Below are 26,568 nucleotides of genomic sequence, written 5' to 3'. Positions count from 1 at the left end.
TGGCCCTGAGCCAGGCCTGAGTCACGGCACTTGCTCCCTCCTCCTCGCGCCTCTTCATTCACCTCCGCACTGCGGCCAAGGGTGGCCCGCCCTGGTGCTGGCTACTGCTTGTGGCCCTGGGCAGGCGTGAGAAGAGGGGCTAGGGGCTGCCTGTCCTGCCCCCACCCTGCCAGGGCCTCCCTCCCCCTCTACTGAGTCAGGCCTTAGGTTAATTATAACTCTGACCTAAGTGCCCTGTGACGCCCGGCCCAGCGGTCCTGCCCGGAGACCCAGCAACCAGGTAGGGGAGAGGCCTAGAGGGGACTTACAATGCCTGGGGGGACGTCGGCCTCCGGGAGGGGAGGGGCGTTCTGGGGGAGGAGCCTCAGACCCCGCCCCAGCAGGTGTAAGTTCCTATTGGTCTGATAGGCCCTCAGGTTTGCTGAATGATTGAAGGGGGAAGGCGGGGAAGCCAGCCGGAGGAGATAAAGGGCCAAAGCAGGTGCCCATGGAGACAGACAAAGCCAGTCCTGCCCTAAGTTTCTGCTGCTTCCTTTCCTCTCTCTAGTGCCTTCTGTCCTCAGGCCCATGTCTTAGCTATGCTCCCCGCGGACGTGCCCCTATCCCACCTGGGCCCCTCAGTGCTGCTGCTGCTGCAGCTCCTGCTGCCTCCTGCATCCGCCTTCTTCCCCAACATCTGGAGCCTCCTGGCTGCCCCCGGCTCCATCACCCACCAGGACCTGACCGAGGAGGCGGCGCTCAACGTCACCCTGCACCTCTTCCTAGAGCAGCCGCCCCCAGGTCGGCCCCCACTTCGCCTTGAGGACTTCCTGGTGAGCGTCCCTGGGTCCAGTCATCCCGGCCAGATTCCTCCATTCCGGGGACCTCTGCTACTTAAGGGTCCTGCTTGCCAAGAGAAAGGACCCCCACACACATTCCCTCCTGTCCTCCAGACAGCATCAGTGCCCAGGGGTCCTAGTCTTACAATCAGGAGTGCCCCTCCATACAGACGTCCAGGACTGCCCTTCCCTGGTGGGGCCCAGCACCCTCAACTCCTTTCACATCCAGCCTTGAGCACTAGAGCCGAGCCAGCATGGGCAATGGTCCCAACCAAGGGGCTTCCCTGGAACTCCTGCCCCTCCCATTCTCCCAGGGCCGAACCCTCCTTGCCGACGACCTCTTTGCCGCCTACTTTGGACCTGGGTCTCCTTCTCGCCGGTTCCGAGCAGCCTTAGGAGAGGTATCTCGTGCCAATGCCGCCCAAGACTTCCTGCCAACTTCCAAGAATGACCCTGACCTGCACTTTGATGCCGAGCGGCTGGGCCAGGGCCGCACACGCCTGGTGGAGGCTCTACGGGAGACTGTGGCGGCAGCCAAAGCCCTTGACTATACCCTGGCTCGCCAGCGCCTGGGAGCTGCGCTTCATGCCCTGCAGGTGAGAACAGAGTTGGGGATCGTGGTCAGAGGAGTCTTCGCTTCCAGTCTTCTGGACTCCCAGATGGTGCTTTCTTAGTCATGCCTCCCCCTACTCTAGAAGGGGCTGGGGCCCAGCTTGCCAAGGCCCTGGGGCTATTCCCTAGTCCCCACCAGTCCAAATTGGCAGCTTCCTGTGGGAACAGCCAGGACACCTTTGTGGCTGGAGTGAAGCAAGCTAGAGGAGGGTGCTGAGGTCCAGAGGTGGGCCATGCAGGCCACTGAAGGGCCTTAGGTTGGGCTCTGAGAGATGGGAAGAAACAGTGGGAGGCTCCCACTTCACCAGAGCTCCATTCCGGGCAAGGGAGAGAACACTGGAGGGGACGTGGGGTGCCTGGAGGAGCAGCCAGGTGGGAGGAGGCGTTCAGGCTGGGGAACTGGAAGGAGGGCAGTTAAGGCTGGAGACCGTGAGAGCAGTCAGCTAGTGCTTCTTCCCCATCTTTCTCCTGGGACCAGGATTTCTACAGTCACAGCAACTGGGTGGAACTGGGGAAGCAGCAGCCACACCCTCACCTCCTCTGGCCAAGGCAGGAGCTCCGGAGCCTGGCACAAGGTACGGCCATGCCCCTGCTGGTAAGGGGGAAGCCCACAGAGCCACCTCCTGTCAGCCCATCCAGCCACTGGGTCACATCCTGAGGTCAACTAGGAGGTGACATGGCTTCAAATCTGAGACAACCTGTGAGGTCCCTCAGTTCAACCAAAGGCCAGTCAATTAGCTGGCTTCCCCAAGATCACGCAGGGGAGGCCAGAGCCAGGACCAGTCTGCAGACTGCAGGGAGTTCTCGTTCATGAGTCCCCTGCATTGGATGGCAGGGGACTCTCCCTCTCAGTACCCCCTTCTAACTGAACTGTGACCCAGAAGTTGCCTTCTGTTTATTACAAGTACACTTCTTGTCCACAGCTCATGAAGGGTACACTCTCCCTAGGATTGGTCCCCATGATTTTCTAGCACACTCTCAGTCTCAAATATCGAGTCTCATTGCCAGCCATGAACTCCAGGGTTTAGTTCAGAAAGCCTACCTGTGGGCTTTCACCTTGTTCCAGGTGGGAGGAGAAGCTGAAGAAGTTTGGGTGGACTGGGATAAACATCAGGGGCAGCAGAATCATGGGTGCTGGACCCCTGTCCTCTCTTCCCAGTGGGCGATCCTACCTGCTCTGACTGTGAGGAGTTAAGCTGCCCTGGGAACTTGCTGGGCTTCACACTCCTCACCTCTGGCTACTTTGGAACTCATCCCTCCAAACCTCCAGGTACCAGATGGGAAGACCCCCAAGAGTAAGGGGAGAAGTCCTTTCCTCTCCCCTGACCCTCTCCCTAAGGACCTCAGTCCTGTAGGCCCTTGTCCTAAAATCCTGTGGTATCATTTCTTGGAAGGAAAGGATGCTGGGAAGTGGGTGGGTGGCTGGCTGAAGGCCCACTGAGGTGGCCATGATTGTTAGAGTACAGGGGGGACAGTCTCTTACAGAGCTGATAAGACATCAATGCCTGAGGGAGCTTCTGGGGACCAACTTGAGGGATCAGGGGATCTACCACGTGCTGTGGTGGTTATTCCAGATTTACTCCAGATTTGCCCTCTGCAAAATGTCCTAATTTTCGGCTGATCCTTTCCTGAGGAGTGAGAGGGTTAGGCCAAGTCAGAAAGGGCTTCACTTTATTAGAAGGCAGTGGGTGTTTTACCTTCACCCTACAGATCCGTTTCCCCAACCCAGGGAAATGTAGCCACGGGGGCCACTTTGACCAGAGCAGCTCCCAGCCGCCACGGGGAGGCATCAACAAGGATAGCACGTCCCCAGGCTTCTCCCCGCACCACATGCTGCACCTCCAGGCTGCAAAACTGGCCCTTCTGGCCTCCATCCAGGCCTTCAACCTCCTACGAAGCCGCCTGGGAGACAGGGGTTTCTCCAGGTGAGTGGCCTCCTGGAGCTGGGCTCCTTAATAGGTAGGTGCTCTGGAGCTGAGAAACCAGGGGCTGGGGATGAGTGTGCAGACTGTGCACTGTATCTCTGGCCTGCTTCTCAGGCTGCTGGACATCACCCCAGCCTCCAGCCTGAGCTTCGTCCTGGATACCACAGGCAGTATGGGCGAGGAGATCAATGCTGCCAAGATCCAGGCCCGTCACATTGTGGAGCAGCGACGGGGCACCCCCATGGAGCCCACTCACTATGTCCTGGTGCCATTCCATGATCCAGGTAACTATGGTCTGGCCAGGAGAGTGGAGGCAAGTCCAGGGCAAGAGGTAATGTCACTGGTAGGGAAGTGGGCCTCATGGCTTCACTTCCGTAATAGAATGGGGGCACTTCCTAGGATCCTTGTCCTTCACTGGTACCTCTGTGCATCTAGGGAACTGCCAGCCACTTCTTCCACTGTTTCCAATATAACGGCATTGCCACAGGAGTTTAATCATGATGGGTGCTTAGGCAGGCAGCCTCTGGTTGTTAAGCATCCGTCCTAATAAGTCATTTTCAATTCTCTCCATTTCCTGTGACAGAGATTGGGATGAAGATGGGGAACTTGGTGTGTCCAGGCCTCTGTGAAATATCTGAGACAGCTACTTAAATCATATTCCTTCCTCCACTGACTTACAAGTCAGATTATCTGACCTGGGTTGACCAATCTTACTGTGTGTCCTTAGCCTGTTTAACCTCTCTTTCCTCAACTTCATCATCCAAAAATGGGTCAGTACTTATCCTGACTATCTCCCAAGGTTGAAACGATCATCAAATAAAATTTTTTTTTTATTTTTTATTTTTTTCAAATAAAATTTGGATTGAAACTTCCCTAAGGAGCGGGTTTGAGTCTGATCCATCTATATAAATCTCTGGTGACTGACACTCAACAGGAGCTTATCACGTATTTGATAAGGGTATGAATAAATGAGTATTTAAGAATTTAGCACTTATTATGTGTCAAAACACTGTTCTGAAATTGACAAAATCAACTCAATCATCTCAATAAGCTTCTCTGAGGTAAGCACTATTATTTCTCTGGCTTTTCTGTGAGGAAACTGAGGACCCAAGTTTTTTTGGGTTTTTGTAATTGATAAGTATAGTTGATTTACAGTGTTTCAGATATACAGCAAAGTGATTTAGTTATATATGTCATTTTTAGATTCCTTCCCATTATAAGTTATTACAAGATATTGAATCTAGTTCCCTGTACTATACAGTAGGTCCTTGTTGGTTATCTATTTTATATATAGTTGTGTGTATCTGTTAATCCCAAACTCCTAGTTTATCCCTCCCTTTCCCTTTGGTAATCATAAATATGTTTTTTATGTCCTTGAATCTATTTCTGTTTTGTAAATAAGTTCATTTGTATCATTTTTTAGCTTCCACATACAAGTGGAATATCATAATGATATTTGATTTATTTCACTTAGTATGATACTCTCCAGGTCCATCCATGTTGCTTCACCAGTTGTTTTTATATTTAAATATATACCCAAAAAAGGTCCACTCAAGACCACAGGAAGTGCCACCATTTTGTGAGGAAATGAGGTCCACTTTCCCACCAGACGTACCTAAGCCCTGTCTTGTCCTATCCTGTCAGTTTAAACATAAAGAATATTGTTATCTCAATATGTGTCCACCCGAGGAACACTGCAGGGCCTCTTGATTGGGGAGATGGCCCTGGGCAGGCAAGAGAGGAGCCTTCTCCTCAGTCTCTCAATCTCGTTCCCCAGGGTTTGGCCCTGTCTTTACAACAAGTGACCCTGACAACTTCTGGCAACAGCTCAATGAGATGCATGCCTTGGGAGGTGGCGATGAGCCAGAGATGTGCCTGTCAGCCCTGGAGGTCTGCTCTCCCCACCCTCTCCCTCCCCCTCCCCCCCTCCAGGCCCCACCATCAAGGGAGCTAGAGCTTCCCTGGGACCCCATCCTCCATCCCCTCTTCAGAACCTAGTCTCACTCGTTTCATTCCAGATTTCAGGGCCATACTGCCTTCTACTCTGCCTTCCCTTGCTCTGCCCATTCCCCTACTGCCACCATTTTTAAAACATTTATTTATTTTTCATTGAAGGCTGCCATTTTTTACCACCAGTTTTTCCTCTCCCTGCCAGCTGGCTCTGCTGCACACACCTCCACTCTCAGACATTTTTGTCTTCACTGATGCCTCCCCTAAGGACGCCTTTCTCACCAACCGGGTGGAGTCTCTGACGCAGGAACGGCGTTGCAGGGTGAGCATAACTGGTGGGAGACTCAGTGTTAGGTACCCAGGGATGTGGGAAACTCCAGGACAACTCTCATTACAAGGATGACACTCACACTAGGGTGGTTAAACCAGCCTTGGCTTGGAGGGGAGAGAAGTGCATCATGAGGGTAACATTTCCAAACCGCTTTAACAATACTAGAGTGGGAGGCCCTACCCTTAATGCTGTAGCAGCCAGAGGGTAGACAGAATTTATCACCAATGGTCAGCTCTGTAGAGAGCTTGAGCACAGGAGATCCTTGGTTACAATGGTACATAGCAAGTAGAAACCTCAAGTACTGGCCTCTCTTCTGGACACAGGTTACGTTCCTGGTAACTGAGGACCCATCTAGGACTCAGGGCCGGGCCCGGCGTGAGGTCTTGTCCCCTCTGCGTTTTGAGCCATACGAGGCAGTGGCTCTGGCCTCAGGAGGAGAAGTGATTTTCACCAAAGACCAGTATATTCGGGATGTGGCGGCCATTGTTGAGGACAGTATAGCTGACCTGGTGAGTACATGTGGAGGCTCAGCTGAGAACTGAGGGGACAGGCGACACTGCATTTCTCTTTCTCGTAAGGAATGGTTCTCTTTGCTGACTTGCCATTCCAGGCAGAAGGGTGGGAAGGAAGTTTCTCTCACTCTGAGATCCATTGCTACCCCCTTCTATCCTGCTCCTTCCATATTAGTAACACCTGCCCCACCCCGAGTCTTGACCTTCAATATTCTGTCCTCACGGCTCCTCTAGGAAGTCCTGCCATCTCTTATGGGGGGCAGAAGGTGGTTGCCTCATCCTTAATCCCTTGCCTCCAACTTTGTCATTAACCATAGCTCCACCCCTGCTCCTTCCTCGCTCACTGGGATCCCTTCTCCACGTGTTCCTTCATTTCTTTCTGTCTCTACCTTTCTTTCTCCTGCCTTTGTTCCCACCTCATCCCGTGTCTTATCTTCTCCCCCATTTTTCGGTCCTGCCCCCTCAAGGTGACCCTTCCCCTGGAGCCCCGTGTTGTGGTGGCTGAGAGGCCACTTGTGTTCAGAGTGGATGGACTGCTCCAGAAGGTCACGGTCCGGATCCACGGGGAGGTCAGCAGTTTCTGGGTCAGAAACCCTGCAGGTACTTCCCTGTGTGTGTCTCAAGGCAGTGGGAAGAATAGAGACTGAAGGCGGAGGGGTAATGTACGAAGCGAAAGGAATTCTCCTGTGCCAATCTCTCACCCCCTACACCCAGGGGTCTCCCAGAGCCAGGAGGAAGGTGAGGGGCCTCTAGGTCACACTCGCCGCTTTGGGCAGTTCTGGATGGTGAGTGTGAATGACCCTCCACAGTCAGGAACCTGGGAGATCCAAGTCACAGCCAAGGGTACCCCCCGGGTGAGAGTCCAAGGTAAGGAAGATGATATTCCTGGGAAAGGGACGGGGAGACCGGATAGCAGTATCAGTCACATTCATCGCGGGAGGGTCTCTGACTGCCTTCACCCTCCTTCAGCCCAGACCTCCCTGGACTTCCTCTTCCACTTTGGGATCCCTATGGAGGATGGACCCCACCCTGGCCTCTACCCCCTGACTCAACCAGTTGCAGGTACATCTAGCCCCACCCCTAACTTGTGTGTATATATATATGTAACTTTTTATTGAGTTACAACATTTAATAAGGTGCACTGAACTTAAGTGTACAGGCTGGGTGGATTTTATATATTAATAACCATAACTCAGCTCAAGCTATGGAACATTTCCAGCATCCCAGAACTTGCTGCTGGCTCTGCCCATCAGTACGCCCTAGAGGTAACCCCTTTTCCCCATCCACATGGCCCAGAGCTAACCACTGTTCAAAGCCGTTCATGTTTTTCTCCCTGTCTCCAAGTCTCACGCTCATCTTTGTTCTCCCCTCCCCTCTCCTGTCCAGGTCTCCAGACCCAGCTACTGGTAGAAGTGGCAGGGCTGGGCTCCAGAGGAAACCCTGGAGGCCCTCTGCCGCACTTCTCCCACGTGGTCCTCCGAGGGGTCCCGCAGGGTGCTGAACTGGGCCAGGTGCCTCTGGAGCCCAGGGGACCCCCAGAGCGAGGTCTCCTCGCTGCCTCGCTACCGCCCACCCTCCTGTCCACCTCGGGACCCTTCTCCCTGGAGCTGGTTGGCCAGGACGGAGTGGGGCGGGGCCTGCACCGGGCGGCCCCCCAGCCCTGTGCTGTAGTTCCCGTCCTGCTGGAGGTGAGAGGCCACGGAAGGTGCGGCTGGGGCTGGAGGGAACGGGGCCTGCTCCTCCCCTGACCAGCCTTCCTTCGCAGCTCATTGGTCCCCCGGGTTTCCTGGCGCCAGGCACCACGGCCCCGCTCAGCCTCCGCATCGCCAGCTTTTCAGGCCCTCAGGATCTCCATCTTGAGACGTCTGCCAAACCCAATTTCGCCCTCACCTCCAACCTCTCCAGGTGAAGCCCCTGAAACCTCCTGCTCCCTTCTGGTCCCATCTTTCTGTGCCCGGGGCATGGGATCTGGTAGGTGCTCTTCTGGCCCTTTGGGATGGGAGCTCAAATTCCTTGCTCCCCTCCCCACCTCCCCTTGGCTCCCAGCTATTCAGAGCCTGTGGCTGAAGCCAGATGGTGGCATCCACTCCCCAGGGTTCACCTGGAACAGAACGAGTCCGTCTGGGGGCGCCTGTGGCTGGAGGTACCAGATACAGCCGCCTCTGACTCCGTGGTGATGGTGACGGTGATTGCAAAGAATGGAGAAGCCAGCACGATGCCCCCGACCCATGCCTTCCTCCGGCTCCTGGTGCGGGCCCCTGCCCCGCAAGTGAGTGCCCCCACTTTTCACTGCAGGATAGGCAGGGTAAGGGGAGGGTGGTGCGGGATTAATCTGGGGGCAACCACCCTGACAGTCTCTAATTCTCCCCAGGACCAGCTCCCTGCTCCCGGCTACTCGACTGACCCCATCCTCAACACCTCCCGCCCTGCCTTCCATGTTTCCACCTTGGTGACTCAGGGCGAAGCTGGGGGAGCGCTGGTGGGCCACCACTGGTGGACCACATTTGGGGTGATGCTGCTTCTGCTCGGCCTGGGCCCCTGGTGACGCAGCAGCCCCCGGAGGGAAGGGTCTCCAGCACTGTGCACCATCTTGCCCACTGGCAAGAAGATAGGAGGGGCCTCTACCTCTCCAGGTGGGATAAGAGGTTTTCCAAGACTGGGATAGAGGACAATGGATTTCCCACAATGCACTTTCCCTAACCCTTGTGGGGGGTAAAAAACAGACTCATTTTTGGAGAAAGTTGCTTTCTCTTTCTCTGCAGCATCTTTATTCCACTACTTATTCATGCTCTCTCCCAAGCTCAGGTGGAGGGGAAGATATGTGGGGCAGTGACTAAGACTGGAAGTGGGGAGGAGGGTTCCCCACCTCCTACCCAAACTGTTATTTATAGAATTGCCTTTATTGACATTCTGGAGATGCTATTTTATTTTTGAAATTCTGGAGAGGCTTCTATTTTATTTTTGTATTTAAAATTGAAGGACAATGCCAATAAACATGTCTTCTCCCAGAGAGATTTCAGAGAAAGATCACTCATGTACATTGTATCGGAAAGGAGAGGGGCTTCCCAGGTGGGTGCTACTGGTAAAGAACCAATGCAGGAGACCTAAGAAGTGTGGGTTCGATCCTGGGTCAGGAAGATTCCCTGGAGGAGGGCATGGCAACCCACTCAGGTATTCTTGCCTGAAGATTCCCATGAACAGAGGAGCCTGGTGGGCTCACAAAGGGTCAGACATGCCTGAAACAACTGAGCATGCATGCATAGGGAAGAGTGAGAGCATGAAATACCAAAAAAGATAAAATGGAAGTTTTCAGGAGCAGAGAAGAAACTTTACACCAGTATATTTGGATTTCAGTTGACCTCCCACCCAGAGCCATTTGTTGAGTCGGAATAAGGAAGCTAGGGGTTCTCTCAGTCTCGTTGGCATGACTGAGGGGACCAAAGGAGCCTTTAGACACGGGTAGGGCCCCTCCGTCCATGGGGGCAGCCTGGCTGAGCTGTCTCCCCTGTTGGCTGAATGCCTCCTTTCTGCTGCCTTGACATCTGGCGAAGAGGAGAGAGACAGTCTGGATGTCTGTGTTCCTCACTCCCACGGCCGGCCGGCCAGGGCTCCTGCCCCACCCCCACCACCACCCACCTGTTGCCGCCACATGTCCTGTTTCCTTGGCCTTCCCTTCCAGTCCTGGGTGGCGCAGGAACTAGCTTTGTTTGGGGGATATGGGAAGAACTAGGGGGAAATGCGATGTTTTGTTAGACCAGTGCTGACCCCAAGTCCCCTCTTCATCCCCACTTCCCAAAAGTCTAAACTAAAAACAATAAACTCACCTTCCCCTGAAGCAGATTCTGCAAGCAGATGTTCACTCTCTGAATCTGGGCTAACTGGGGGCCACCGGGCTCTGAGTGTAAATCCGTTAGAAAATTCTAGAGGAATTGGAGGCAGACAACATGGTGACAACTTGAGTTCCATCTGCCACTCTTCTCCTGCCTCCACAGGCCATTCCTCTCCTCCATCCAGACCCTTCAGCCCAGTTCCCTGCCAGGCAGGTGGGCAATTCCAGTACTCTCTGCTTCATCTCTGTAACAGTCCAGTTCTTCAGGCCCTCAAATGGCATAGTCCCCACTTTCTCTATTCTTTATGGATCCTCCCTGCCCATCCCAGCTCATTGGAACAATCCAGGCCACTCCCCCAGCTCCATGGAGTGATCCAAATTGTGTCCCTCCGAATAGAATGCGGACCAGCCTTCTCTAGGCCCAACTCTGAACACCGACCTAACACTTGGGGGCATCCTGTCATTACAATGCTGCTTTCCATTCTTGATCCCTGTTCATTAACACTTGCCTTTCTGGGATGGTGTCAGGCTGTGTCCACCCATCCCTGCAACCCCTGCCCCCCCACCCCTTTCGTCAGCCCCATACCTCACCAAGGGCCCCCACGTGCAGCTGCTGTTGCTGAGCTTCCCTCAGACGGCTCTCATACCAGGCCTGGCTATGCTCCAGCAGTTCCAGCCCCTGCCAAAGGGCATCCTGCTCCCGCTCCAGTGCCTGCATCCTCTGCAGCTGAAAAGGCAAGGAGCAAAGGCTGACTCACTCTACAGCAGGGCAATGGGCCATGCTTGGCTTCACTGTCTGGTTGCGTTCACTGTCTGGTCACTGACTGAGTCCAGACTGGCCACTGAGGACCTGCAGGGCGAGTGAAAGCAGGGGGCTGGAGCTGTAAGTCCTCAAAATTGACGGGGACTGTAGGGGAGATGGGCTTCCCCAGGATTTCTTGTGGGACTGATACTCACCCAGAGGAAGAAGCTCCGGGCCCCTGGGTCTTGGCGGCTTGTCTCCAGTGGCAGCAACAGAATCGTGTAGGGGGCTTGCACCAGGGGCCACCCACCGGGACCCCGGCTCCCCATGGCTCTGAGGTGGGAAGGGTGGAGCCACGCCCACTGGTGCAGGGCTGGGCCCTCCCTTTCCCCCAGCTTTGTACTGGTCCTGCCTAGTCTTTCAGCCTCTTAGAGCCCTTCCAGTTGGGTCTGTCTGAGGCCAGGGTGTTCCTACTTTGAAGGAAAAGAACATCTTGGGCTTCTGTCTTCTTTCTCATCTGTTTTTGTAGGGCCTGATGCAGTGGCTGGTTCTCATAAAGTCCCCCTGGTAGAGCCTGAGGCCTCCCTCCAGCAGTGATACTGTATTTACAATGAGGCAAGGCAAGTTCCTCTGCAGACTGCTGCTTCCTGTTTCATCTCTTTCCTACTTGCTTTGCTTTGTTTTGGCTGGTCTAAGGAAACAACAACTTTCTCCAAAATTATCTTTATTACTAACATGTAACAGAATTTCCAGGGAAACAGAGAACTCTGGGTCTGAGGGAGGTAAGGAAACAAAGAGGCCTGGCAGCCTTCGGGGGTTTGGGACCTGCAGGAGGGCCCAGGAAGGACTCTCAGAGGATGGTGGTGGCAGCAGGCAGCACCTCCTGACTCATGAAAATGTCCAGGTCCAGGCTGGGATCTTCCAAATCCAGTTTCAGAAACTTATCTACTAATGTCTGGCAACTGAAGGGAGAAAAAAGAGTGAGGTTTGGGGGAGGATGGATAACAGAGTCCCTGAGCAGAGGGGAGAGGATGCAGCACAGGAAATCCAAGACCTTGAGAATTTAGGAGTTTCCGAAAGAAACTGTGAATCATTAAAGGGCAAAGAGGCTGTCTGAGTCCCTGGAAGGGGCAGAGGAGCTGCAGAACATGGACCCTGAGAACAAGCACCCTGGGCCCGCACTCACTTTTCCATTTGCTTCTCCTTTAGCAGCTCCTGGACAGGTTTGATGGGCTTTCCACTGCGGATCAAGTCTGAAACCTGGGACCAGAGGAAGGGGTAGGGGTGGGGGTGGGTATTGGGTAAGAGAAGAGAAAGTGTGGGTCAGAAATTCCATGGGCCCAGAAATCTGGACCCCTGAGAGAAGCAGGGACAGTGGATGGGAGCCCTGATGGAGGTGGTTGCTCTTCGGGCCTCACCTGCTTGCCACGAGCAATGAGTTTCTCAGGAAGCCCTGCCTGGGCAGCTGTGTGGGAGGCGTGGCTGGCACGGGCAACACCTTCGCAAACTTGATAGAAGAAGACAAGGTCGTCCCCATCCTCACAAGTCTCCATGGTCTTCAAAGAGAATAAAAGGGGACAGGGTTCATCCGTCATTCTGCTTCCTGCCCCAATACCCTTGGTCAGTCGCTGTTGAGAGTAAGAAATGGAAAGGGACACGGTCCCTGTTCCAATGCAGGAGCCAGTTCCCAGCTCTGGGAAATGCTCAGCCTTGGGGCCCCTGGGGAGCTGGGTAGGTCTCCTCACCAAGTACTGCACAAGTGGCCCCTGCGGCAGCAGCTGCAGCTGAACAAGGCTCAGAAAGTTGGTGGCCACAAAGACATGGGGACACGTGGGTCCGAGTGCCAGCCAGTGTCGGATCACGGCAGCTAGCAGCGCAAGCCCATCCACCTGCGAGGAGCGCAGGGGGAAGGTGTGGAGCCACAGGTGCCCCGTGCGCCCCCTCCTCCTGCTGGGCCTTCCCCCCTCATGCCCACACACCCCTATTCTTTTCCAGAAGCCCAGCCCCGCCCTCCTGCTCCTTCGCCCTCCTTCATTTTCCTCTCCTTAGTTCCTCATTAGCTTTTGCCCTTACCGTGTTGGTTCCCTTTCCGAATTCATCCACTAGGACCAGTGAGCGCTCGGTGGCATTGTTCACCGCTTTCGCCACCTGCTGGGCACCCGGTGGATAAGGGAGAGTTTCATAAACATTCGAGGCCTGGCACTGACCAGTGTGCCTGCGAATAAAGATGCTTGAATACGTGTCCACCCTACTGAACTGCAAGTTCTTTAATGGCGAGACACAAGTTTTGTTCATCCTTTCACTGACAACAGTGCCTCACACAAAGCCAGGGACTGGCAAAGGTTCATGGTATTGATTCTCCTGGTTTCTGAAGTGGGTGCTCCCTGCCCCTAGCATAAAGAACAGGCAGCAGAAGGAAATGTTTTCCTGTTCTGACCATTTTTCAGGGCTAGGGTTTCTTCCCCATTATCCCCTCCCCCAACCCTGCCTCCTCTTGACCTGGTTGAGGTCGATCATGAAGGTGGAAAGGCCAAGGGAGATGGATTCGCAGCTGTGAATTCGGGTGAAGATGGCGTCTACTGCCCCGATTTCAGCTTCCTCTGCTGGCACAAAGCTGCCCACCAGGGCCATGAATGTGATCAAGCCTACCTGAATAAGGGAGGAGACAGGTAGTGCCTGGCGGTGTGGGCTGAGGTGAAGGTGAGGCTAATCTCAGCAGAGAACGATAGATCAAGATAGAAGGACACAGTTTAATAGCCCTTTCGGCTCACTTTAGAGTCAGTGAAAAGTGGCAGGGAGTGGGCAGAGGCATGCTGAGAACAGCGTGGACCTCCTCGGAGGCGGGAGAGGAGGACTCAGGTCAGAGGATGGTCATTGGCACATGGCCCTCCCTCAGGTAAATGAGAACATGGCAGGGAGAGGGACAGCGGGTGTGAGTCTGTTCATGGCACGTGGGGTCAGAGCACAGTGGGGAAGAGCGGTGGGGGCCTGGGGTGCCTGGGAGGCAGGGGGTGGGGATGATGGGAGGAGGCAGCGCAGCGGCTTGTCTACCTGTTTGAGGTAGATGCTCTTCCCTGAGGAGTTGGGTCCGGTGATGACTTTGACCCTCCCTATGTCCCCCCCGCACTCTGCAGAGTTGGGCACGAAGGTTCGGGCACAGAGTTCCATCAGCGGATGCCTGCAGCCGGTGCAAAGTTACCTTGCATGTGGCCTGTGGATCCAGAACACGGGGCCTTTGGGCCCCCCGTGTCTATTCCTCCACCCGTTTCTGTCCTCACCTGCCATTCTGGATTCGTACCCCGAGGAGCTGTGGGGAGTAACGGGGCCTTGAGTAGCCGTAGTCTCGGGCGGCACTGGCAAGAGCCAACAGGACGTCCAGGCGGGAGGCAAGGTCCAACACCCGGGTCAAGCCGGCTGCCCGCGCCAGCACCTGACATTGCAGCTGGTGCATCAGCAGGGTCTCCTGGTCTGGGGGCAGGGGAGGGAAGGGGCTGGTGTCAGCTCCAGGGGAGAGCAAAGGAGAGACAAAGAAGCCAGCAGACAAACCTAGAAACCATCTGAAATCCCAGAGACACTCAGAAAAGGCAGAGTTAGAGAGAGAGAGGGAATAGCAGGAAGGAAAGGAGCCTACTGGAATCACCTCCACGCTGCCCGGTCCACTCCAGCCACTCGCTTCTCCTCACCCCGGATGTCACAGTGCAGGTCCCCCAGCAGTGCATCCAGCTCCTTGGTTCGAGCACTTCGATAGTGCAGCTTCTCCTCTGAGAGGAACTGGGTACAAGGGTTCAAAGCTATGGGCTTTGCATCTCTCCATCCTCATCCTCTCTCACCCCACCCCAGCCCTGGCCTTGATTTCTTTCTCCTTTGTCGCAGAGCTGGTGAAGATACAACAATGAAAGAGGGATCCCACACTGGGCAGAGATGATGGGGAAAGGCCCTCCCTCAGCTGCTGACTGCCTTTCCTTATCGCCCCCTACAGAGGTCAAGGGACTCACCATGAAGTCCAGACCTTCAATCTCAAAGTCACTGGTCTCCACCATGGAAGGCAGGCGGGGAATAGAAAGAAGGAAGCCGATCTGGGGAGAGTAAAGAAGAGATAAAGCAAGGAGTGGTGCTCTGGGCACTTTCTTTAGAAGTAGCCAGAGTCCCCCAAATGCTTCCCTCAGGGGCCTAAGCACCAAAGAGTGTTCACATTCTTCTGATTTCTCCAGGAGTTTTCTTATCTACCAATGTGTCCTTCCTAAGCCTCATGTCTCCCTAACGCCCTCAGGGAGTGCACCGCCCCGCCTCCTGCCCTCACCAGAGGAATGTAGATGACACTGCATGAAGGAATCCGGGAATCCAGATTCTCCAGCTCCTTCCGAGCCACCTCAGTGAGGAAACTGGGAAGTCCCATCAGTCTTCGTTTTTCTAAGAGCATGGAAGACACGTGGATATCAAAAGTAAGGCTCCCACCCTGGCTGCAATGATCATCCCCACTTGCAGGGGTCACCTGCGGAGGACGGTACCCCATCACAGGGCAAGTTCATGTTTCAGAGCTCAGGGACCCATCCGTACACCTAACACTCACTCTCATCAATTTCAGGATCTATGTTGGGGAGGACCGTGAAGCGATTTTCAGCAAGGCTGCCCTCGAAGTCCACCTGAGGAGACGAGAAATCCAGGTTCTTTCCATCCAGCACAATCTCGTCCTATTCCTCACCTCTACCCGGGCCCCAACTTGCCCTTCAGTCCTGGCTTTAACCCTGACCCTCTAGGCCTCAAGGCACACCCTTGATGTCTGCCATCCCATCTTCTGGCCATCCAGCTGACCTCAGTGTCTCCCATGCATCCTCGTTTTCCACACCATATTCCCCAGAGCTCCCACCCATTGTTCTCCATTATTTAGATCCGTCTTTCTCCCCTAGTTTCCCAGGAGATCTGCCTCTTTCGTTCCACTCACCACTTTCCCAATGAGGCTGGCAATGTGGTGCAGGTCATCTGAGAACTCTTGGGCAATGTCCCGGAAGAGCTGAATGGACTGGGGCAGGGAGCGGCAGGCGTCCCTCAGGCCAAGGGCACTGTACACTGTCTGTGGGAGAGATGGACAGAGGAGGGTGGCCCGTACCCAGGCTGGGCTGAGGCGAGGGGACAGGGCTGGATGGAGAACAAAGACCAATAGGGAAAAACATAATAACAGAGACGGAGGAGCTCTCAAAGGCAAAAAAGAAACCAAGAGAAAATAGCATCTGCAAATCTCTTCACCAGGCATCATACTAAGCACTGAGACTCTCAAGACAACAAAGACAGGAGGGTCCCTTGTCCCACAAGGGCTCTCAGTCTAGTGAGGAAGACAGAAATATACCCAGAAGATTTAAAAATAAAGTGGTAGGTGCTTTGATCAAGATTTGTACAATGTCCCAAGAGAGAAGTTTGTACAGAGGAAGAAGAAAGAGAAATAGGGATATGAAAGGCAGAGAAGAAGTAAATAGGCAGTAGGGGCAATGCCAACATTTGGGTGAGAGAGCATGAAGACCGGACGGGTGAGAGTCACTGAGAGTTAATTCCCAGCGTGAAGGTCAGTGACCTGGGGTGGCTTCTCTAACCAGGGATTAGATTGAGTGCACAGACCCAATCCAAAGGACATTTACTGAACCTTACTCTGTGTCAAAGGACATATAGAGTATATAAATCAAAGGGCTTATAACCTAGCCATGATGGAAACAAACAAGTAGCAAAAACAATGGCTACTCACAAAAAAGCCTGATCAAATTGTGGAACTAATTAAAATTACTAAGGAAGTTCACAGAATAAGACTTACATGGGGCTTCCCCGGTGGCTTCGTGGTAAAGAATCCTCCTGCCAAGGCAGTAGACACAGGTTTGATCCCTCGTCTAGGAAGATCTCACATGCCTTGGAGCAACTAAACCCAAGTCACTGAGCCTGTGCCAGTGCACAACTATTGAGTCTGTGCTCTAAAACCTGGGAGAGGCTTCCCAGGTGGCAGAGTGGTAAAGAATCCACCTGCAGTGCAGGAGATGTGGGAGATGTGGGTTTGATCCCCGAGTCGGGAAGATCCCCTGAAGGAAGAAATGGCAACCCATTCCAGTATTCTTGCCTGGAGAATCCCATAGGCAGAGGAACCTTGGTGGGCTACAGTCCATGAGGGTGCAAAGAGTTGCACACGACTGAGCATGTATTCACGCACTAGAGCCTGGGAACCGCAACTACTGACGCCTGCGCATCCTAGAGCCCGCGCTCCCCAAAAGGAGAAGCCTCTGCAGTGAGAAGCCTGTGCACCACAACTGGAGAGTAGCCCCCACTCACCGCAGCTAGAGAAAAGCCTGTACAGCAAAGAAGACCCAGCACAGCCACAAATAAATAAATAATTTTAAAAACCATTACATTTAAGAGATGAATAGAAATCTAAATGAGATAATTGACAATAATAAAATATTCATTTTTAGGTAAGACAGTGGTATTGTTCTCTTTAAAAAAATAATTTTCTTTTAGAAATCATATTGAAATATTTATGGGTGAAGTGATGTGATGGCTGGGAATTGCTTCAAAATAATCCAAGAAAAGGAAAGTAAGAGAAGAGAGATGTGAAACAAGATTTGCATAAGTCAAAGTGTTAAAGCTACATGTGGGTACATAAGGGTTCATTATATCATTCTCTTGAAAATTTTTTTGACAATTTCCACGCTACAAAGTTTGTTTTTTTTTAAGGTGCTGGGATAAAGTTGGACATGGGGACAAGAGTAAAGAGGGTTTGGGACACGTGCTGGTGGCTTAACCTGGATTTCTAGGTTCAAGAAGGGAGGTCTTACCTTGTAAAGAACCTGCCAGTCACTGACCTTGGTGTGGGACAGCTTCATGCGTTTAAGAATCAGCTACAGTCGGACAAGGAGACAGTTGCTGGTTTCCTTCTCCCACTCTAATGGCCCTCAAGATTCCCACCACTCCTCGGTCTCCGTCCCCACCTCCCTGCCCCTCAACCCGGGCTCACAGGCACATTCTTGATGTGACCCAGCAATCGGTGCAGCATCTGAGCCATGTCCAGATTCTGGGGTAACAGGAAAAACTGAATGACATCCAGACGGGAATTCAGTTCCCCCAGGTCCTGGGTTGGACGTGTGAACCACAGCCTGGAAGTAAGGGTTGGAGTGGGGAAACCAGGAATTACAGCTGTTCTTACCAGTGTCTTGATCTCAACTTGGGAAAATGTGCCCTTGGAGGGCCCTGGGGGATGGTGGCAATGTGTATTGGTACACATTGTAAGTACAGTGTCCTATCTATGCAGGTGTGTTTATTCACACCTACTGAAAATCTCTGGATGTGAGCATGACTGTGACTGTGTATCTCAGTTGTGATGGATATGACCATGTGTCATTCCCTGTGGATACGTGATGGAGCTTTTCAATATTTTTAGAGGGAGAGCAGCGTGTTGAGGCATTTGAATTCCAACACTCTAGCTCTCTCTGCAGCTGAGTAGGAGTGAGTCAGAAAGAGTTTGCGTATCTGTATTTAGCTGTGAAATAGCACAGACATTCGTCTTTTCATGTCCTTCCTATGAAAGTATGTAACTGTTCCATGTAGAATGATAAGTCCTCAATTCATAAGTCCTCAAGGTCATGCCTGCAGGGAAGAAAGTATTGGGTAGAGGTACTTAAAGAGCTTCACAACACTGTCTTGTTTTTAAACTGGCTAGTGGAAACACAGAGGTTTATATTATTATTACTACCTTTTATGTGGCTGAGGTATTTCCTGACAAATTATTATACAGAAATAAATGTCTCATCTGTGTTTCTCTAATTCAGGGAGGGTATCTCTATCTATGGCCATGAAGAGTAGTGAGACGCTATCATGACCTGGGAGGCCACGGATTCCTTCCTGCATTAGAGCAAGCCATTAGGTATACCATTTTGTATAAGAGCCAACCTGTGAAGACACTGGGGCCTAAGGATGTGTATCTCACACTGAGTCTATGGCCACTTATTCTTGGTTAGAACACCCTAGGTTAGAATGAAATGGAGGACTCATTTGGACTCAAGGGTGGGTTTCAGGCACCTCTGGTTCCTGGGCACAGGGGAGCAGAGGTGCCTGAGGCAGTGTAGGCCAGTCTGAATACCTTCCCCACATGGGATCACCAGACAGGCTTCGTTATAAAACACCTGAGTATCTCCGACTTATGTACTTCAAGTGCCTGGAGGTCTTGGTCAAGTCAGGCTCAAGTCAGTTGAGATGAGGTCCTTAGAAGATAAGCAAATTGTCCAAAGTCATGCCCCTAGTAAGGACAGCTGGATTTCAAAATTAGATCTCCAGACTGCTTGGACATCACTCTTCAGAGCATACTGTGACAGTCACCTTCCAGGTTCCTTGTCTGGCTTTAGATCAGCTGGGCCCTTAGCTGATCATCAGGTTGTGATTCTATGCCCTGTGGGGGTCCTATCTAGGGAATCTGCACTCTCCCTCACTTTTGATTCAGTTCTCTTCTCCTCTGAGAATTCCTTTCCTTTCATCCCTCATTGAGATTAGAGATCTGTACCTGAAGAACTAGAGAATGTAGGGGTAATTAAATTACCTCACCAATTATCTGGAGATGACTTCATAGATAATCCTAAATTAACCTCCAAGATATTACAGGGCAGGTGGCATGGGAAAAGGATTGTGTACCTGCAGGCTAGCAAAGGTTTCCTAACTTTTTAGAGATGATGTAACCAGTGTGCTTGCATTCTACTTCATAGAGGATTATGTGCTGAGGTAACAGGAATGTGCCATGGCATAGCATTCACTCACTTGCATAGAGGGCAAGTAGATTCACTAAGTGCTAATTCCAACCTGATGTGATAGTGCAATTAAAAAACATAAATAAGCACTATGTGACCACACAGCAAGATGCATGCCAACACACTCAGAGGTGCCTGTGAAAGCTTCACCAAAAAGGTGATAGTTGGGTTGCACCTTGAAGAGGATGTAAGATTCTGATCAGTGGAGAATAGGGGAAAGACTTTCTAAAGGGAACAGCATAAATGTAGACTGGAGGAAGAATTCTCTGGTGGTCCAGTGGTTAAGACTCCACATTTTCACTGTGAGGGCCCAGGTTCATCCGTGGTCTGGGAACTAAGATCCCAAGTCTTGTGGCCAAACAGCAACAACAGCAAAAAATAACCATACACTTGAAGAGATAAGCCTTGAAATTAAAATTGAGGGACCCTGAGCATTGTACTCTTCATCCTGTAGGTAATGAGGGAGCCTCCTAAGATTTGTCTTTTGTTTTTACTTAAGGTTTAAAAAATAGGGGAGTGACATGTTCAGATCTCTGTTTTGGAATGGCAGTTATTTTAGAATGAAGAACAGATTGGGGAAAAGAAGAGTTTAGAGGCAGAGACACCAATTTGAAGGTGAATGCAATGCTCCAGGTTAAAGAAAAAGATAGCCAGAATTAGAACAGAGGAAAGTGGGAGAAGGGGATGGCTGGGAGAGATATTTCAGGATAGAATCAATAGGTCTTAGTGAATAAGTGAATATGGGGGGTGAGCGAGAAGCATCAATCCAAGAAGCAGAAAAGGGAATGCAGAAAGTAAGAACAGGGCCAGTGGGCGTAGGTTTGGATGCTCTGAGTTTGAGCTTCCTATGGAAATTGCAGGTGGTAATGATAGGCAAAAGAGTGTTCCACATGTGGAGCTCAGAACTAGAGATATTAATTTGAAAGTCATCAGAGAACAGCTCACATCTGAAGTGTGTTTTTAATCATTAAAGATATTACCACATGTACACTGCTGTCTTGTGATTGTGTTTCTGCTGTGAGTACGTGTGAAAGTCCGTGTGTCATCAATGGGTTTGTATGTATCTGTGCTGACAATGTAAAATGAGAGTAACACACCACATGGGGTCATTGTAAGGACTAAAGACATTTAGACAGCATTTGGGAAAGGCAGCTGTTTTCATTACTGTTAAGGGTGGTGTGTTTGAGGCTATAGGCGGCATGCACATGTGTGACTCTTGCTCACCTGAGCAGCTTCTCTCCCCACTTACAGCGGCATCTATTGAGGATTCCTGTTGGGGTAGGGAGTGAGCCTGTTACAAGCAGGGGCAGAGAAAGGAATGTATGGATGTGTCTAAGCTGAGGCATCAGGGTCAGAGGTTTGGGTGCTGGGCTGGCTGGCTTGGGGGTTTAGTCCCCAGATACAGGACACAAAGGCAGCCAAAGCCAGCGTCTGGGCACAAGTCTGAGCTGGGATTACATTACATGGGCCTGGGGGAGGGAATGAGCACTCATAGGAACACTCAGCCAGAAAAATATTCAGAGTAGGCACAGTTAGACTCACAAAAAGCCCAACACATATACGTAAACATTAGACCCAACCCACTGAGATACACAGTGAAACCACGTGGATACTTGGTGATGTCCCCAACACAGCCTAAAGCCTGAGACAACTATTAGAGATAAGACGCTATGCAAAACAAACACAAGAGTTATGCAACTACATAACTCTCCTCTATACATAGGGTTTCCCAAGGTCCCTAGACAGGTACATCACTAGTACAAACATTCATACAAACCCAAGGAATAAAGACGGAGTTGGTAAAGTAGGGAGTGCTAGGCAAATGACATGGAACAACTACACTGGACAAGGCTTCGGGGAGATGCCCAAGCTCAAGAAGGGTACAAAGACGATAATAAAGCTGGACTAGAGCAGAAGTGACAGCTGGAAGTGGGGTAAAGTGGGAAGAGAGGGGCTGGGATCCATCTCTGGAGGCAGCTGCTTTTCTGGCAGGCCTGTGCAGTGTGGGATGAGGGACAGGCACACCTACCAAAGAGGCTGAGCCCCTCCTTGAGTCCGCTGGCCACTTTGTACACCGAGGGGTGAGACTCACTCTTAAATATCTGCAGAACACTATCAGGGAGAAATTAGGGTCATTTGGATTTTTAAAGGTGATTGAGAAAGTGGAATGGGGATTGGGAATCTCTCCTGAGATCAAGTCTTGATGTAAGGTTTGTCCCTCCCTGCTCTCTGACTCAGTTTCTCCATTTAGATAAGGAGGGTAACAACTTTGTGTTTTTCTTCTTCTCTCCTCTCACCCCCCACTTCTCTTTCCTTCAGGGAGAGAAATCTTAATAGCCCCAGGATTAAAGAAACTGAAGCCCCATTAAGATTATTACAGCATTAAGCTTAATCCTTCTCCCTCCCCAAAGATGACAGCCTGCCTCCATCTCCTTACCTGTAAGTGTCTTGATCTATGCTCACCAGATTGGTTCTGAGAACAGAAAACAAGCAGAAAGGAAGGTGGCTGGGGTATGAGAGGTCTGAGTTCATTCCTAAGTCCCACCTGCTTAGCCCTCCTTCAAGAAGACTGTCTCAGTTTTCTCCCCAGAGCTCCACACCCTCTCAGGAACCCTGTGTGTCCTGGAGCACTTTACCAGATGGGTCACTGCCACCACTCTCCAACCTGCCTTACTTTCCCAGGCTTCCCAATCCCACCTTGCTTTGGTTGAGGTTAGGGTAAGTCACCTACAACACAAATTTCTTAAAGCCTAGGATGGGGACGCTGACGTTATATTCTTCTAGTTCAACCCCGATTCTTCTTCGACACAGGAACTTGAGCAGTCCTCCAAGTGCTCGAACCTAGGAGGAGATCAGTAGTGGAGCTGGGCTAAATCCCAGTGTCTTGGTGGCTGGACAACACCAGGAAGAACTATTATTTTCCAGGACTGGGCTAGTACCTCCAGGACTCAACCCTAGTGTCCAGATGCTTGTGCCTTTTTCTAATCTGCTACATCCCAGCCCTTATGTTGCAAGACCCATCTCACCGTGAGGAGGCAGTCAAAGGGGATGATGGAGGAGAGGAAGAGGATTTTCTCGGTGGTGGTCATGGAGTCTGGGATGAAGGAGTAGTTTCCAGAAAGGAGGCGCTGTTTGCTTATCTCCAGGCCTATTTTGAGGGGGGAATGGGAGGGAAAGATCTTGTAGCCCAATCTTCATCTTATTTTAAGAATGAGAAAACAGAGAGATGATGTGCCTTGCCAAATTCACACAGGCAATTAGTGAAAAGCTGAAACAAGAACCAAATTTTAGACTCTCTCTTTAGTCTACATATAATATAAAGACGTTTGGCTGGGAACATAAGCTGAGAAAGATAAATGGCTCAGGTGAGTAAGATATCTATCTGGAATTGAGGATTTGGGGTCAAAAAATCATAATAGAGGAATTTAGGATAGAACATCCTTTTTACAAACCTGGGAAGATAATGGAAGTGCTTTCTAGATCAATAAGGTAACTGAGGTAGTGCCTTTTTTTTTTTTTTTTTTTTTTAAACTAAGAGGCAAATGGCTTTGGCTTAAAGGGGAAAAACTGACCAAAAAATACTACCACATCCTCTTTCAGGGAGGGCCCTCATCCCTAAAGAAGCCTAAACCGCAGGTTATTAAAGGTAGGGATTAGGAGAGATTGTGAGGAGACTGGTCATGGGGCCTGAAGAACATACAGATTTAGAATGAGACAGGGCTGAGAGGAGACCTCTGATGATGAAACTGGAATTAGGAGAAAGGGTCACATAACTGGGATGGGGGTGTGGGTAAAGCAAAAAGGAGGAGATACCAAAATCCACACTTGGCAAAAATATGATTTTGGGTCTCTTAGGCTCCCTGTGCTCTTGGGAGGCTGTAAAGGAAACAAAGAAAGGGCCATCAGTCTGTACATCATAGTCCTTTTGCCTCTTTCCCATCTTCCCTCTCACCCAATTCTGATCTCCTGGCTGTAGCTCCGCACAAGACCCTTTAATCTCTGGAACATTCTGTAATTTTGTCCTTCCCCATTTTTCCTCTTTCCCTTTTTCAGTCCTTACCAAGCTTCCCCAGAAACCGAGTCATATTCTCATCCTGTTTGGCACTTGTAACAACAGACCGGGGATCGATTTCATCCAGAACTTGGAAGGAGAATGGAGAGCAAATGAGTTTGAGGATCTTTATCTCTTGACTAAAAGGGAACCTGTAACCCTCCCTTTGTTATCTCCCTTCACCCCTCAAAAACTTATTTCCTCCAAAAGCAGGGAGGGCCCCCCACTTTGGGAGAAGTAGGAGTCACATATGAAATTAGAAAAAGAAAGAGCAGTAAGACTGATGGGTAATGGGAGGGAAGAGGGGTGCCCATGAGATTATCACCGGACCGTAAACCCCTAAAGGACAGACATGACTGACTGATTTGCTCAGGACTATATCTTCAGCACCTGATATGTTTGTGAATAATGAGATGAATTCCTGAAAACAATAAAGGGAGCCTTTAGGAATCAACTAATAAAATAGATTGAGTCAGGTAAGGCCATATGAATGAAATACACTTCCAGTGCCAGCATAGGGGAATTCCTAGTTCTGTCCTTACCTCTTTGAAGCAGCTTGAGGCTCTCGTGGTCTGGGGCATCTGGCATAAAGTGGATGGTGGAGTCACTAGTATCATAGTAGGCAATGCCCAGGTATCCTGAATTCCACAGGACACACAGATGAATCTGTCGGCAAGGAGGAAAGAAAACTAATATTTGAACCACTTATAAGTACAGGGTTGGGCCATGTCTTATTTAATTTTAATTATTTTATCGACTCTCAGAGATAGGTATCATCACCCCCATTCAGTAAATGTGAAATCGACACTCAGCGGAGGGAAGTGACTAGCCCAGGTCTTCCCAGCCCCTTTATATTCTAACAATCAGGCGTTCCAATCAATTTCCGGCTCTGTCGAGCTCCTGCTCCTCCAACAGCGCCTCTCCCCCTACAAGACCTCAGCAGGCTCCTCCTCTCCCTCCTCCTCGGGCTCCTGGGGGCCCGGCACTGAAGCCATGGTAGGGAAGCTGGCCGAGGCCTCCCCGGGTCCTGGTTCGTTCGGCGTCCTGGCTGGGGTCGCTGCTACCGAAGCCATGGCTTTAGAGGCTCTATGGATGCAGAGAATGAAGACAGTTCTGGAGCGACAGCTCACTTGCTAGGAGGCGGGGGTAGCGGGGCGCGCAGAAGCAAATCCACTGAGAACTACTGGGAGAGGGCTGAGGGCAAAGCTGCGTGGGCCTTCGAGAACTGTGGTTACAGGTGTAGGACATTTGGAGGGGCCAGTTTTTGGGTATTTCACTGAAGTACAGACTGTGGAAAACACCACTCGCCCCACCCTCATTCCTGTCACGCGGAGGTTGTGTTTTGGAGACGGTCTTGAGGGTCCTTTGGGGGGCGTTTTACACGCCTCCTCTCTCCCCTCCTGCCAACCAAGGCCCTAAGATCACAGTCTCACGATCTAGGCTCCCCGACCTGGTTGCGGGAAATTCGCGGTGTTTTCCCGCCTTTTCAGTCACCTGGGTCGCGACGTGCGCAACACCTCGTCGCTAACAGCCGTGGACCAGCGGGACTGGTGCGCCAACACGAAGGTGGGGTGCGCGCGCACACTCCCCGCCCCCTTAGCCGCTATTGGTCGAAGAAACCCGGATCCTACCTAGAGATCCAACAGAGTGAAAGGGAAAAAAGGACCAGAGAAGACTGGATGATGATTGGCCTATTCGCATACGGGGCGTTGCCAGAAGGTTCAAACTTCCCGCCCTCCGCCGTTGCCTAGCACCCGGGCCTCTGGCCCTCAGGCTTTCTGGGCTTTGGTTGAGAGCCTGTGAGAAACGTTCTTAGCAGAGCACGAGCCGGAGCCCCACCCCCCACCCCATCCCCCGCAAAGGGTCTAGGGACTTTGGGGAATCTGCAGACGGGACCGACCTTAAAGGAACAGAAGTGCACTTTTTTAAATTTTTTCCTGGAGAATGGAGATAAGCAACATTAATTCAACCTATGCCAACAAGTCTAAGTTAATATTTATAAAGAGCTTAGACCAGTGCCTGGCAAACACATTAAGAGCTTCGTGAGTGTTTTAAATAAATAAGCTGAAATAAGAAGCGTGGCTCCTATCTCAGTCCACCTCTGCCTGTTTCCTGGGTGCAGAGTATGATTGCTGCCATAGGGGCACCACAAGGCCTAATTAATAATTTCGGCCCCCCACGAGAAGTTGGAAGTATTCGAATTTCACCAAATTCTGGCAGAGAGAAAAAGAAAAGAAAGAAAGAAAGTGAAGTTGTTCAGTTGTGTCCGACTCTTTCCGACCCCTCCGTCCATGGGATATTCCAGGCAAGAATACTGGCAGAGAGAAGCAGACCTAATAAAAACACCTACACTCCTACAAGCACATGTCCCTACCCACACACACACTCCTAAGAAGAGAAGAGTGTTATTCACTCATTCTGGACCAGGTGGTGGAATCAAAGCAGGGGACATAAGTTCCTACTCCATGAGCCTAATTTTTGAGTGTGTATATGAGGGGAGGAGAATCAAGAAGATAGACCAAAATAAGCAATGATATAATTTTAAGGGACTTCCTGGTGGTCCAGCGGCTAAGATTCAGTGCTGCCAATACAGGGGGTCCAGGTTGGATCCCTGGTCAGGTAACTGGATCCCACATGCCACAGCTAAGAGTTCACAGGCTGCAACTAAGGATCCTGTGTGCCACCACTAAGACAGTTCAGTTCAGTTCAGTCGGTCAGTTGTGTCTGACTCCTTGTGACCCCATGAACCACAGCACACCAGGCCTCCCTGTCCATACCAACTTCTGGAGTCCACCCAAACCTGTGTCCATTGAGATGCAGCCAAATACATATATATTTTTTAAAAGTCTCTTGAAATACGTCTTCACCCCCAGGTTGTTCTGGGTACTTTGTTTTGTTGTTGTTGTTGTTGTTCTGGGTACTTTGAGATGCAGAGATTCCCATCCAAGCACTTAGGAAAGATGGTGGGGTAAACTGGCTCTGCTAACTAATAAATGGAAAATCTCCTCTAGTAAGAAAGGTGGAGGAGTG

General features: G+C 51.2%; 3 protein-coding genes across 5 annotated transcripts; 1 reads left to right on the top strand and 2 right to left on the bottom strand.

Annotated features, from left to right (window-relative positions):
• Nucleotides 1-91: 91 nt before the first annotated feature.
• VWA7 (von Willebrand factor A domain containing 7) lies at nt 92-9,173 on the top strand. Of its 3 annotated transcripts, XM_040250309.1 has the most exons (17): nt 92-280; nt 564-812; nt 1,133-1,414; nt 1,909-2,005; nt 2,590-2,700; nt 3,160-3,355; nt 3,470-3,639; nt 5,133-5,245; nt 5,511-5,627; nt 5,960-6,145; nt 6,616-6,748; nt 6,863-7,015; nt 7,118-7,210; nt 7,535-7,836; nt 7,914-8,053; nt 8,195-8,417; nt 8,520-9,173. In XM_040250309.1, the coding sequence occupies exons 2-17, from the start codon at nt 579-581 to the stop codon at nt 8,691-8,693; spliced, it is 2,724 nt and encodes a 907-aa protein (XP_040106243.1). In that variant the 5' UTR covers nt 92-280; nt 564-578; the 3' UTR covers nt 8,694-9,173. The 3 variants fall into 3 exon arrangements, with proteins under 3 accessions (XP_040106243.1, XP_040106244.1, XP_040106242.1); XM_040250310.1 differs by lacking the exon at nt 92-280 and having other exon boundaries at nt 322-812; nt 8,243-8,417; XM_040250308.1 differs by lacking the exon at nt 92-280 and having other exon boundaries at nt 322-812.
• Nucleotides 9,174-9,473: 300 nt separating this feature from the next.
• Nucleotides 9,474-11,330, bottom strand: SAPCD1 (suppressor APC domain containing 1). Its single transcript, XM_040250307.1, has 5 exons — nt 10,935-11,330; nt 10,564-10,704; nt 9,973-10,068; nt 9,784-9,874; nt 9,474-9,692 (listed from the first exon to the last, which is right to left on the bottom strand). The coding sequence occupies exons 1-5, from the start codon at nt 11,046-11,048 to the stop codon at nt 9,598-9,600; spliced, it is 537 nt and encodes a 178-aa protein (XP_040106241.1). The 5' UTR covers nt 11,049-11,330; the 3' UTR covers nt 9,474-9,597.
• A 96-nt stretch (nt 11,331-11,426) lies between these two features.
• On the bottom strand, nt 11,427-25,044 carry MSH5 (mutS homolog 5). Its single transcript, XM_040250306.1, has 24 exons — nt 24,474-25,044; nt 24,081-24,204; nt 23,548-23,628; nt 23,301-23,363; nt 22,514-22,635; nt 22,219-22,328; nt 21,925-21,960; nt 21,517-21,599; nt 20,712-20,757; nt 17,708-17,846; nt 17,529-17,591; nt 15,662-15,790; nt 15,290-15,362; nt 15,020-15,129; nt 14,715-14,795; nt 14,403-14,490; nt 13,998-14,187; nt 13,771-13,897; nt 13,219-13,368; nt 12,793-12,867; nt 12,465-12,608; nt 12,138-12,275; nt 11,906-11,979; nt 11,427-11,681 (listed from the first exon to the last, which is right to left on the bottom strand). Exons 1-24 carry the CDS (start codon nt 24,609-24,611, stop codon nt 11,570-11,572), a joined length of 2,496 nt encoding a protein of 831 aa, XP_040106240.1. The 5' UTR covers nt 24,612-25,044; the 3' UTR covers nt 11,427-11,569.
• Nucleotides 25,045-26,568: the final 1,524 nt, after the last annotated feature.

The sequence above is a fragment of the Oryx dammah genome, unplaced genomic scaffold, assembly GCF_014754425.2.
Source record: "Oryx dammah isolate SB20612 unplaced genomic scaffold, SCBI_Odam_1.1 HiC_scaffold_11, whole genome shotgun sequence".
In the NCBI taxonomy this organism is placed as follows: Eukaryota; Metazoa; Chordata; class Mammalia; order Artiodactyla; family Bovidae; genus Oryx; species Oryx dammah.
Note: the sequence above shows the minus strand (reverse complement) of the source record. Positions and strands in the feature narration are given on the sequence as shown.